Source organism: Rhamphochromis sp. 'chilingali' (assembly GCF_963969265.1).
Source record: "Rhamphochromis sp. 'chilingali' genome assembly, chromosome: 20".
NCBI classification, from domain to species: Eukaryota; Metazoa; Chordata; class Actinopteri; order Cichliformes; family Cichlidae; genus Rhamphochromis; species Rhamphochromis sp. 'chilingali'.
This window is the reverse complement of record NC_137947.1, coordinates 4,801,315-4,815,047: the sequence shown is the minus strand read 5'-3', so window position 1 is coordinate 4,815,047 and position 13,733 is coordinate 4,801,315. Positions and strand designations below refer to the sequence as shown.

Here is a 13,733-nt window from a genome sequence, read left to right as displayed (position 1 = left end):
CTGGCGAAGACTTCCTACTTGGCGTCCCATTGAAGGATCGGCCTGTCAGTTTATTTCAATTCGCACAAGCGCCCACGCGACTACTCCGCCCGGAGAGAAAAAGAGGGCAGACTCCCTTGCAGAATGGACTTCTACACGACTCCGTTTTACAGAATGGCGAATAACTTCTCGACCCGACTTTCGTGTCAAAACTGAGCTTTAACATAAACATTTCAATTATTTGAGCAATTACAAGAAATAACTGGAGCGCGAGCGTGCAGCACGCGGAGCAAAAGTAATGGCGTTTGATGTTTGTTATCCATTTAAGCCTCTCTGTGGAAGTTTTGCTATTTTGAAGCCAAATATAGCCAGAAGGCAGAGTGCCTAGTTCATGCAGGTAGCCTGTTGGTTTGAATGATGTGATAAACCGCAACTACCATTCATTTTGCCTGTTGCTCGTAAGCTGGTAATTTTCCACCAGCCACGAGTGGGCGTGGTTACATGATCATGAACGCACGGGGTTAGAAAAACGACCTGGAGCAGAATTTTGTTTCCCCGAATGGGTAACGCTACCAAAGTGAACGGGGGACATTATGTGTATATATATATAGTGTCAGCAGCAGCCGGACGGTAAATGCAGAAACGCTGTCTTGTATTTTCCTATTTGAGCGCCATATATTCAATGCACCGCTGTCAATGGAGGACGCAAACGTGATAGCGTTTTTTTCCCTCCTCTGTGGTCACGTGGTCCAGCGCGCTACTTGATGGAAAAATACTGGATTTGGTGTGTAGCGGAGACAGTACACAGCCCAGTAAAGTCATTCTGAGAGGATATTTCGAAGGGCGTTTTGAATGTTTACCCAGCAACACTATCTACCGCTCATTCTTTATGTTTCTTAGAAACCTGTAAGACTCGCTTTTTATTATTATTATTATGATGATGATGTCAAAGTAGTCAGAGGTGGGAAGTAATATCTATTTTTAAAGTCCAAGTCGGACTGAGATGCACGTCAGTCAGTGAAATTGCGCAAACTGCAAGAAAATCCATTACCAGTCGGGTTGTTTCAGAGTTGCACGCTGCTCATGAGAAGCGTACGTGTTATGTTATAGTGCATGTCATGATGATACACTACAAGGGGAACTGACTGCACACAACTTGCAGTGTAATGTCAAAGCTATTCGTATTAATGAAAAGTTTTTTTTCTTTTTGCATATTTTCCATGTCGAAAATAAGTTATGTTATTTCACCTGTTCTGCCAGTGTGCCAATGGCGTCCCAGTGTCCTTGGATCAGCCTCACACCTCAGACAGTTGGCCTATATCCGAGCCTTTGTTATTAACAAACAAGATTTCAAAGCCTATTATCTATGTGTGGAGTCATGCACGCCATTTGCTTTGCCCTCCGTCCTGTCACAGAGTGCCTGACCCTCAGGAGGACAGGATGTGCACATTTCTAGATACAAACAGGTCATCCTGCTTTTTGGGAATGTAATAGACTAGGCAAAGCTATCTGAAGTCCAATTTATATTATGTGTAAGGTAAGACATATTAACATTGGGATATGCTTTAACTGTGGTGGCTTATCATTTACATATAGTGCATGCACATAGTTGTCCACCCTTGTGAGTTTGACAGTTGTAATATATATATATGCAAACAAATAAGTAAGTATGATAGACTGCTATTTTTAATGCCCAACAGGAAAGTGTAAGTGCAAATCAACAAACCTCCAAGTAGGTGTGTGACCTCTGCAGGAAAAAGTGTCAGGTACAATTTATAGCGAAGCCTCAGATATTGAAAAATGGATCTAAACCCATACCACAGCTGAAGGCTGATTTTTTTTTTTTCCCATAAAGCCAGAAAAGCTTTTTTTAAACATCAGCCGTGTCTTCACTGTAGGGTCCACCAGTGCCCTTATCATAGAAAGTAGGCCACACTGTTTAAAGTTTATGTCACTCTGATATCATTAAAAATAGATGTAGTACTATGAAAATCCTCATCGTGTCATTCATTTTCCCACCCTACACGAGCCCAGCTGCCCGCAGGGCCTCACTGTCCACACAAATGAGGTTCTCTGGTAGAGCGGTGCTGGAATTTATTTTCAAACATGTGTGAAGTTTGGAGGTAACCAAGCTCGATCAGGCACAGGCTGGTTAAAGCTTGTTCTCTCTGGCTGGAGCCTAGTAGGCCCTTTACATATATTATCGTTGCACCACACTAGTGGGCTGACCTCTATGTGGCAATCAACTTAAAAAAAAAAACATATTGAAAGTTGTTGTGCTGGCTCATACTCCTCTTGTCCCAGTGCCCGAATGGTCAGCTTTGGCATGCAGGTCTATGATAGGAAAAGGAGAAATGAAAAGTGGTGCATAATTTCAGGGTATTATTGCGCAATGATTCCAGTGTGACAGAAAAAGTCAACTTGTTGTCAACTCTGTGGGCTGTTTAAACAATGCGTTTTACTTGCTTGTACCAGCTGCTGGTCGGTACAGGAAACTAATCTGTGCTACAGAGAATAAAAACACTCATTGTTTTTTGATTAGCCTCTGACTCTAGCCCATGTTAAAGTCAGGACCTTATAAACAATTAATAGCGCCATCTCCTGCTGTAGAAGTGTTTCACACTCCTGCGTCTAAGATGTGATTTTGGAGTGCCATCTGCTGGAGAAATGGCTTCTTTTTTTTTTGCTATCGCTGAGATCAAATCTCAAAGCAGTATTTCTATTTCCATTGTATTTGCAATATTGAGGTATTATAATTTTCTGAGCTTTGTCCACAGTCTTACAAATTTGGATCTTGGGTGTCATTTTAATGAGCTGTAGAAAGTCTAATGGTCTCTTAAAGTGTGTGTTGGTTATCTGGGTTACCAAAAAATTCTGGGTTCCAAACCAAAGTTAACTTATCAAATTGAAGCTTAAATCAGTGCTCATATGGAGACCTTTGCTGTAGGCAATACACATAGATATTTTGTTTCTAAATCTATGCTTAAGTTTTTAGTTTTAAATGCAAAAAACAAAGATTTAACATCTCTAAAGCACATAACAGAGGATGAAGAACCCCTCATTTCTTTACAGGGAGTGCAGAATTATTAGGCAAGTTGTATTTTTGAGGAATATTATTGAACAACAACCATGTTCTCAATGAACCCAAAAACTCATTAATATCAAAGCTGAATGTTTTTGGAAGTAGGTTTTAGTTTTAGCTTTTTTAGGGGGATATCTGTGTGTGCAGGTGACTATTACTGTGCATAATTATTAGGCAACTTAACAAAAAACAAATATATACCCATTTCAATTACTTATTTTTACCAGTGACACCAATATAACATCTCCACATTCACAAATATACATTTCTGACATTCAAAACAAAAACAAATCAGCGACCAATATAGCCACCTTTCTTTGCAAGGACACTCAAAAGCCTGCCATCCATGGATTCTGTCAGTGTTTTGATCTGTTCACCATCAACATTGCGTGCAGCAGCAACCACAGCCTCCCAGACACTGTTCAGAGAGGTGTACTGTTTTCCCTCCTTGTAAATCTCACATTTGATGATGGACCACAGGTTCTCAATGGGGTTCAGATCAGGTGAACAAGGAGGCCATGTCATTAGTTTTTCTTCTTTTATACCCTTTCTTGCCAGCCACGCTGTGGAGTACTTGGACGCGTGTGATGGAGCATTGTACTGCATGAAAATCATGTTTTTCTTGAAGGATGCAGACTTCTTCCTGTACCACTGCTTGAAGAAGGTGTCTTCCAGAAACTGGCAGTAGGACTGGGAGTTGAGCTTGACTCCATCCTCAACCCGAAAAGGCCCCACAAGCTCATCTTTGATGATAGCAGCCCAAACCAGTACTCCACCTCCACCTTGCTGGCGTCTGAGTCGGACTGGAGCTCTCTGCCCTTTACCAATCCAGCCACGGGCCCATCCATCTGGCCCATCAAGACTCACTCTCATTTCATCAGTCCATAAAACCTTAGAAAAATCAGTCTTGAGATATTTCTTGGCCCAGTCTTGACGTTTCAGCTTGTGTGTCTTGTTCAGTGGTGGTCGTCTTTCAGCCTTTCTTACCTTGGCCATGTCTCTGAGTATTGCACACCTTGTGCTTTTGGGCACTCCAGTGATGTTGCAGCTCTGAAATATGGCCAAACTGGTGGCAAGTGGCATCTTGGCAGCTGCACGCTTGACTTTTCTCAGTTCATGGGCAGTTATTTTGCGCCTTGGTTTTTCCACACGCTTCTTGCGACCCTGTTGACTATTTTGAATGAAACGCTTGATTGTTCGATGATCACGCTTCAGAAGCTTTGCAATTTTGAGACTGCTGCATCCCTCTGCAAGATATCTCACTATTTTTGACTTTTCTGAGCCTGTCAAGTCCTTCTTTTGACCCATTTTGCCAAAGGAGAGGACGTTTCCTAATAATTATGCACACCTGATATAGGGTGTTGATGTCATTAGACCACACCCCTTCTCATTACAGAGATGCACATCACCTAATATGCTTAATTGGTAGTAGGCTTTCGAGCCTATACAGCTTGGAGTAAGACAACATGCATGAAGAGGATGATGTGGACAAAATACTCATTTGCCTAATAATTCTGCACTCCCTGTATATTTTGTTGCCAAAATAGGTGCAGCTTTTTACTGAGACATGTCCAAACAAAACTGGAAACACAGTGTATAAGACTATTCTAATAAGCTTGAAAGTCTTGAAACTTGAACTCCATCAAGTTTAACAAGCTCTCAAACACCACTGGTTGACAGAGCCTGTACCGTGTTTTACAGATGGCAGTAGATACTCCCTGCTGTACCTCTAAGACCTATTTCCACTGATTTTCAGTCCAATTCTTGTGCAGTTTAGCATGCCTCAGCCTTTGACATGACTTTTGGAAAATGTCCATCTGATGTAGATAGGCCTGACATTTCTTTCTTTTTTTTGACCTCCACTTTCCTAAAAAACAATTTAAGCAAAAAATGCACATCGTGCCCAGATAGACCAGGTTTTTGACTAACAGCTCTTTGGGAAGCACCTTATCACTTGATCATTAACAGAAATATCTAATCAGCCAATCACGGCAGCAACTCAAGGGGGGGTAAGTTTTCGGACATTGCTCACTTACTGGAATTTTTCCACACGACCACAGAGAATGGTAAGAAAAAGAGAAAATATCCAGTGAGCAGCAGTTGTTGTCGAAGGTCAGAGGAAAATGGCAACATTGCTTTGAGTTACTAGGATGGTAAAAGTAACTGAAATAACTGCTTGTTACACCCAAGGTATGAAGACAGAATCTTGAACACAACATGCTGAACCTTGAAGCAGATGAGCACACTGGGTGCTATGCATGTCAGCTAAAATCAGAAAACTGAGGCTACACAGGCTCACCAGACCTGGACAACAGAAGATGGGAAAATCATCGCTTGTTCTGATGACTCTCGATTTCTGCTGCAACATTCAGATATTAGAGTCAGAATTTGGCATAAAAAATGGAAACATGGATCCATCCTACCTTGTATCAAGAGTTCAGGCTGGTGGTGGTTGTGTAAAGTTGTTGGGGAATTTTTTTTAACACATTTTTGGTCTCTTAGTACCCACTGAACATAACTTGAATTCCAGAGCCTGTCTGATTGTTTTTGCTTACGATGTATGTTCTTTTATGTTCTCATCTTCTGACGGCTGCTTCCAACAGGATAACACACTCAAATAATCTCAAACAGCTCTCATACAGCAAGTGTCATTCAGGTCAGCGGGTGTGTTCAAGTTTTCATGAAATGCTTCAACTTTTCATTCACATCTGGAAAGCCAAATAAGATAAAGGTCAAGCTGTCTGGAATACCCTATTACCCGTCCTCAGACTGAGTTTAAACACGACTTATAAGTGGTGATGAAATATTGTCTTTTAACAGTGAAGTTTAAAACATATGAAACGTGCTCTAACATCTACAGGGAGTGCAGAATTATTAGGCAAATGAGTATTTTGTCCACATCATCCTCTTCATGCATGTTGTCTTACTCCAAGCTGTATAGGCTCGAAAGCCTACTACCAATTAAGCATATTAGGTGATGTGCATCTCTGTAATGAGAAGGGGTGTGGTCTAATGACATCAACACCCTCTATCAGGTGTGCATAATTATTAGGCAACGTCCTTTCCTTTGGCAAAATGGGTCAAAAGAAGGACTTGACAGGCTCAGAAAAGTCAAAAATAGTGAGATATCTTGCAGAGGGATGCAGCAGTCTCAAAATTGCAAAGCTTCTGAAGCGTGATCATCGAACAATCAAGCGTTTCATTCAAAATAGTCAACAGGGTCGCAAGAAGCGTGTGGAAAAACCAAGGCGCAAAATAACTGCCCATGAACTGAGAAAAGTCAAGCGTGCAGCTGCCAAGATGCCACTTGCCACCAGTTTGGCCATATTTCAGAGCTGCAACATCACTGGAGTGCCCAAAAGCACAAGGTGTGCAATATTCAGAGACATGGCCAAGGTAAGAAAGGCTGAAAGACGACCACCACTGAACAAGACACACAAGCTGAAACGTCAAGACTGGGCCAAGAAATATCTCAAGACTGGTTTTTCTAAGGTGTTATGGACTGATGAAATGAGAGTGAGTCTTGATGGGCCAGATGGATGGGCCCGTGGCTGGATTGGTAAAGGGCAGAGAGCTCCAGTCCGACAGACGCCAGCAAGGTGGAGGTGGAGTACTGGTTTGGGCTGGTATCATCAAAGATGAGCTTGTGGGGCCTTTTCGGGTTGAGGATGGAGTCAAGCTCAACTCCCAGTCCTACTGCCAGTTTCTGGAAGACACCTTCTTCAAGCAGTGGTACAGGAAGAAGTCTGCATCCTTCAAGAAAAACATGATTTTCATGCAGGACAATGCTCCATCACACGCGTCCAAGTACTCCACAGCGTGGCTGGCAAGAAAGGGTATAAAAGAAGAAAAACTAATGACATGGCCTCCTTGTTCACCTGATCTGAACCCCATTGAGAACCTGTGGTCCATCATCAAATGTGAGATTTACAAGGAGGGAAAACAGTACACCTCTCTGAACAGTGTCTGGGAGGCTGTGGTTGCTGCTGCACGCAATGTTGATGGTGAACAGATCAAAACACTGACAGAATCCATGGATGGCAGGCTTTTGAGTGTCCTTGCAAAGAAAGGTGGCTATATTGGTCGCTGATTTGTTTTTGTTTTGTTTTTGAATGTCAGAAATGTATATTTGTGAATGTGGAGATGTTATATTGGTTTCACTGGTAAAAATAAGTAATTGAAATGGGTATATATTTGTTTTTTGTTAAGTTGCCTAATAATTATGCACAGTAATAGTCACCTGCACACACAGATATCCCCCTAAAATAGCTCAAACTAAAAACAAACTAAAAACTACTTCCAAAAACATTCAGCTTTGATATTAATGAGTTTTTTGGGTTCATTGAGAACATGGTTGTTGTTCAATAATAAAATTATTCCTCAAAAATACAACTTGCCTAATAATTCTGCACTCCCTGTATAGGCACATAACACATCAGTTACAGGCAAATGTTGTGCAAAAGCTCAGTGCTAAAATCCAAGTGTCACATAGTGTTACTAGCGACAGAGGTTACCTGTTGAAAGCTTACACTGAAGATTGTTTGGGTTTTTTAGCCCAAATTCAGTACCCTGAGGAGCTGGAATTTATGAATGTTAGATGATCAGCAGCTCAGGCATGAAGTGTTAGGCCGCTTAAAATCACAGAGCGGGGTCAGTGGATGCCAAGGCACGTGCTGCACCGAGGTCACCAACTTTCTGCAGATTCAATTACTACAGACCTCCAAACGTCATGTGACCTTCAGATTAGCTCAAGAACAGTGCACAGAGAGCTTCATGAAATGGGTTTTCATGGCATCTAAGCCTTACATCTCCAAGTGCAATGCTGGATGTAGTGGTGTAAAGCACACTGCCACTGGACTGTAGAGTGCAGACGTGTTCTCTGGAGTGACAAATCACGCTTCTCAGTCTGACAATCCAATGAACATCTGGGTTTGGCAGTTGCAAAGAGGATGAAAGCAATGGGCCTTATAATGATCTGAGTCTGACTTATACCTGCCATAGAGGTATAAGATGTAACAAATCAGATTCTAGCCACAACTGTCTGTTTAGTCAAGTTTAGCCAGTCAAAAAGAAAAAAAAATTAACTGTCTGCCCAGGCAGCCAGCCTACGTCATACGGCACACACACTGAATATTCAACTCCATTTGGATGGTAGCTGATAGAAAGTGTAGTTCTTACACTTTGATCTGCGCACAGTAAATGCATTTGGATGTTGTACAGCAGGAGCAGAGCCAAAGTAGCCACTGTGATTTTCAAAGTAAAGCTGCCGAAACACAGCTGTGTGTTTAAGAATTGTTAAATAAGTTCAGTTTTTAGTATTTTCCTTTAAGTGCTGGTACGTTTTACTAGCACAATACTAAGATTACATGTTTTTTTCTTAATGTCAGTCTCTTTACCTTCGAGTTCGGTTTGATTGGCACTTGTTTTCTGCCTCAGCTCTGTCACTGCTTCCTTGTGCAAACAGGGCCTGGAGGGATTTAAAAACATGGACACAGACAATTCAACTATTGAAGAGAGTATGTTGAGATGATAGAAGAGGCACTTTGATGACCTGATGAATCCAGAGTTAGTGTTTTGGAGATAAAGGTAGAGAGGCAAGACTGAGATTTGGACATGTTGAGAAGATGGATAGTGGATATATTTGACAAAGGATATTGAAGATGGAGCTTCCAGGCAGGAGGAAAAGAAGATCACAGAGAAGATTTGTGGATGTAGGGGAGGATGATCTGACCCCTGACCCCTAGGGAAAAGTTAAACTCATCTGGTAGTTCATGAATTCAACAGCAGGTGGCACTGTTGAATAAAATAATGACTTGAGTTTCAAACCTTCAGCAGCTCATGTGCTCAAGAACAGCTTCTAAATGCAAAACAACACATGAGACCATCTGTGGAAGTGATAAGAAGGTCACTATGCATCAACAATTTTACACAGGATCATATGTTAGTAGATTTTTTTTTATTGTGAAATCTAATTAATGGGTGAAAAAGATCTAAGATCAGCGACAAAGGACAGCTGGACCAACTGAATATACATTGAAAAGAGGTGAGTAAAGGAAGTAAATGTAGTCGGGTGCAGTGGAACAGCAGAAGCAAAGAAGTGTTCCAAGACGAGGCTCATTAATCTCGTTTAAAAAATGGTATAAAGGCTGATCTTCTTATACACGAGTGTGACTCTCCTGAGTGTGTCTCTATCAGCCATTCACAGCAGCTCCAACATTGCTTGCAAAGACAACAAATTTTTTCAGTTTCACAATTGCAGGATGTCGCAGACGGCAGCCTTGATGCATAGCTGCAAATGAAAAAGTTTAAAAAAGAAGTAGAATTCACCTTTGTGAGGAGACACTCCCGGCAAATCACGCTGTTTTGATAGGTACAGTGGAACAAGAGGGTTTTAGGGGGGAGGAGAAACACATTATACTGTAAGTACTTTTAAAAAAACATTCCTACACTGTACAGCTGTAAGTTATTTTAAGTATTTAGTAATTTGGGGTGTTTAGAGAAAAGGGTTTATGTGACGTAAGCCAGCAAACTAAAGTGATGAAGGAGTTTTGAAGGAAGTTAGGCAGCTACAATGAAGCCATTGTAATGCTCTCTAAGAAAGGGTTCAGATGGGATCCTGAAGGCAACAATGAATCAATGCTCAGTGTTTTCTTTTAATCTGTGAAAATACAGAAATAATCACAATCTTTTAAAGAACTCCTGTTTCTACTGCAGAATGAATGTGGCACTAATCTGCTGATATTGACTTTGTCTGTCATCATTTCCCTCTGGTCATCACCACGAGGACATTTTAATTTGTGGAAACACAATATTCAGCCACCTTTCTGCAAACAACAACAACAACAACAACAACAACAACAACAACAAACAAAAGGCATTCCCAGCTGTACTTTGTATGTCTACAGTCAAATATGTGAAAACCACTTTTCTTTTCATGTCATGACTTTAAGTAACAGTAAGGCATTTTTACATTCACGCGTCACTTGAGTCCAGAATTGCTGTTAAATAGTTGAACAAAACTCATCACTCGCCCTGGACGTGTGAGTCCATGTTTTCTATTTCACAACATGAAATATTATTTAGAATATGAATGGGGTCTGAATGCCAAAATTAAGTTAGTTCTGCTGTAAGGTGCAGATTTGCATCATGTTGCTAGGAAACAAACTGGTTTGAATCAAATTTATTTTCAAAGCTGTAACGGTGTCTTACTTTTAGGATTTCTGTCACAGGCCTACACTTGGTTACAACTCTGCTTATTTTACAAATTTGTTTTTGTTTTTCTTCAGTTGACATGTGACCAAATCTGCACTCAAAAGCTGTATTCTGAAATTACAGTTAAGTTTTGATGCATAATTGCAATGGACGCCATCAGATATGAAAACTGCTATGCACCCAGTGAGGTTTCCAAACAGACGGTTCCTTCAGACTGGAGAAATGTTGAGTGGACCGACGTACGTTTCCCTTCTGCTTTCTGAGGATCATAACAGGACGTCAGCTCTGTGCTTTGCTGTCTGACTCTGTGCTTTACTCTGACAGAAAATGAAAGTCTATCTGAATTCTGACCAAGCTGTTACTGCCAAGGATCTGCTCAGCATGTTCTCATCTTTTGGATGTGTCATCTCTGTTCAGGTAACTGTCTTACAAACGTGCTTTAGAAATGCAAAATTCACTTTCATTTGCTTCACGATTTTCCTCTCGTACTTCAGACGATTGTGAAAAACAATCACAGATACGGGATGGTGCATTACCGCAGTGCCGATGAAGCTGCCGTGGCTTTGAGGGAAATGAAGAGCAGCACCAAAGTCTTCTTCGTAGCTCAAGTAGGCATCAGGGAGGTCAGAGAGGGCCCCAAGGATAAAAGATCCGAACGTCCCCATCGAGCACCACCAGGCAGCTGTAGTTACCGCCCACTGCACAGACGTCCCATTCTGTGGGAACCACTGTTTCCAGCTTACAGACAGGTAATGAAACATTTGGACTCCCACAAAAAAGAAAAAAAATCTTAAGGTTTGTTTTTTATGGCTGATGATGGATGTTTTGATAATTTTATGAAATCTTTTGTTTTTCTCTCGTCAGACTGTGTCTATTGAAATTGATAACCTCCCACGATCTTGGTATGAAAGAGACCTGCTGCTCAGCCTCCTCCCTCTGACCACCATTGATGTAAAGGTGCTTACTCTCCAGCATTTAAAAGCACTGATTCAGAGAAATACATATGTACACAGCACTGAAAGTTTTAAATACTGTTTCTATTGTTTTAACATGTATGCTCTGTATTATGACCGTGCAGATATTTAAGAGAAAAGCCTGTGTGGTCTTGCCGGACTTCTCCAGTGCCTTGAGGCTCAGAGATTTGTTAAACAGTGCCCTTCACCACCTCCGCTTTATCTTTTCACCTCGTGGAAGACGGAGGTGCCCCACAGTGAAGATATCAGCAGCCGGCACCGTGCTCTGCTCTCGGTGACCTGTGACCTCTGCATGCTGTTACATATACAGATCAACACAAAAGCAACAATAACACAACTTCAGTATAATAATAAATGTAAATGCTGCTGTAGAGCTGGACCCATTATTTCTGCATTACATGTGTTACATGATTAAAACCAGAGAAAACAGGAGCTTAAAAGATGGGAAACAATAACACAACCAACATGCACAGTGATCATGGAACCTGAGTGGGATATATTAGAGAGCAAGTGGCCATTTTTTCCTCAAAGTTGCTGTGCTAGAGTCAGTAAAAAGCACAAGGTCCAAAATGTGATGGCTGGATGACTGGGTCAGCTTTGGGCATCTCCAGATCTCCAGTTCTTGTGGGGTGTTCCTGGTCTGCAGTGGTCAGTATCTATCAAAAGTGATCCAAGGAGGTAACAGTGGTGAACCAATGATCATGGGCCAAGACACTGATACACATGGTGAGTGAAGGCTGGTGGTCCAATCCAGCAGACAAGCTACTGTGGCTCAAACTGCACAAAAAGTTAATGCTGGTTCTGATAGGAAGATGTCACAATACACAGTGTATCGGTTTGCTGTGAATGGGGCTGCATAGCCACAGACATGTAAGGCAAAACTGGTAGTAAGCAAAAATGCTTCAGGAACGGTTTGAGGAGCACAACAACGAGTTTGAGGTGTTGACTTGGCCTCCAAATCCTCCAGGTCTCAATCCAATCGAGCATCAAACAAGTCAGATGCATGGAGGCCCCGCCTCACAAGTTACAAGACTTAAAGAATCTGTTGCTAACATCTTGGTGCCAGCACAAGGTCTTTGTTAGCAACACAACACAGTTTTAGGCAGGTGATCATAATGTTATGACTGATCAATGTATAATCAGGATGCATTGTGTAATACAGGAATTAGAAACACACCTTGCCACTGAACAGTTGACAGAATAATTATAATAATTTTGTTTTCTTTTGGCCCCTGTTACATTTTATTTAAAGCCAAGGGACAAGTTGCTGTTTTTAATCAACTGAGCAGCTTTTTGGAATTAAACAACTGCTTTGATGTCTTACAATTAGCAGTTTAACCACGTTTAACCTAAACATAGTGAATGGCAGATTTTAGTATCACAGGATCTTAGTTCTGCAACTGAGACCATCGACCACAAAGCAATAACAGATCAGATGGCAAACTGTGTGGGACTTCCTGGGACAATGCTAAAGGAGTTTGAGTCCTACTTAAAGGACTGAGATGGCTTTGTGTCTGGATAATTATTAGAGTCTCGAGTTTAATGTGAATGGGTTTTCTGTGAACTCAATTCTACTTTCAGGAGCTGCACTGAGCCCGTGCTGCACTTCTGCACAACAACCACTAGATGGACCATTGGATTCTCCGAAGCAGCCGCACAGGCTGAACATGGAATTCGTATACTTTACATTATTGTTTCTTTTAATGTTAACTGGATATTTTTCTCAGTTATAAATATTTCTGACATACAAAAACAAATAAATCACTTTTACCTCATTCTATTTCCATTTTAATTTTATATTATAGCACTTATATCACACATCAACTGAGCAGGAAATTGATTTTGCTAGACTCACTCAGCTTAAAAGGTACAATAAGTAATTTTTTCAGGTTATGTAAAGAAAAAAAGGAATGTTGTACTCATAAATATACACTGATTAGTGTTTAATTACATCATCCATCAAATTCATGCATTGTCATAAACTTAGAATGAAACCATTAAAAATACATGGGGGCAGGCACTGGTTTGCATGTTATGCTGACTTCATGTATACAGTGACTGAGGTGGATATTGCTGTTATGCCCAGTTGTGTTTTTTTGTCTGTGGCTTGAGACCAGTAACACATGTAGTATGTCTTAAAAGTTACTTTTAATTTAAAGACCACAAATACTTCTTTCAAACTATATGTGACCATTTAATATTTTTATGTGTATATTTTCATCGTCCTTCTCATTATTCCTCCTCAACTCAAGCGTCATCTCCTTAACTGAAGTTGAAATCGTGAATGAATATGTTTGGTTATTCTCAATACTGTCGCAATTACTTTGTCAGATGATAAACAGTTTGATTAAAGTATCAGATCGTGTAAGAGTTTATTCACTAAGTGGCCGAGTCCATTGATGTTAGATCAACAAGACAGTTTCAAGTTTATTACATTGGCTAACAGCAGCTAACAGCAGCTAACAGCAGCGCTTACTGACAGAATA

The 13,733-nt window shown here is 40.9% G+C and overlaps 1 protein-coding gene across 1 annotated transcript; it reads left to right on the top strand.

Annotated features, from left to right (window-relative positions):
• The first annotated feature begins 504 nt into the window (after positions 1-504).
• On the top strand, positions 505-11,909 carry LOC308388380 (uncharacterized protein). The gene is made up of 6 exons (XM_080869063.1): positions 505-885; positions 10,348-10,512; positions 10,598-10,690; positions 10,768-11,022; positions 11,138-11,230; positions 11,352-11,909. The coding sequence occupies exons 2-6, from the start codon at positions 10,420-10,422 to the stop codon at positions 11,523-11,525; spliced, it is 708 nt and encodes a 235-aa protein (XP_080725189.1). The 5' UTR covers positions 505-885; positions 10,348-10,419; the 3' UTR covers positions 11,526-11,909.
• Positions 11,910-13,733: the final 1,824 nt, after the last annotated feature.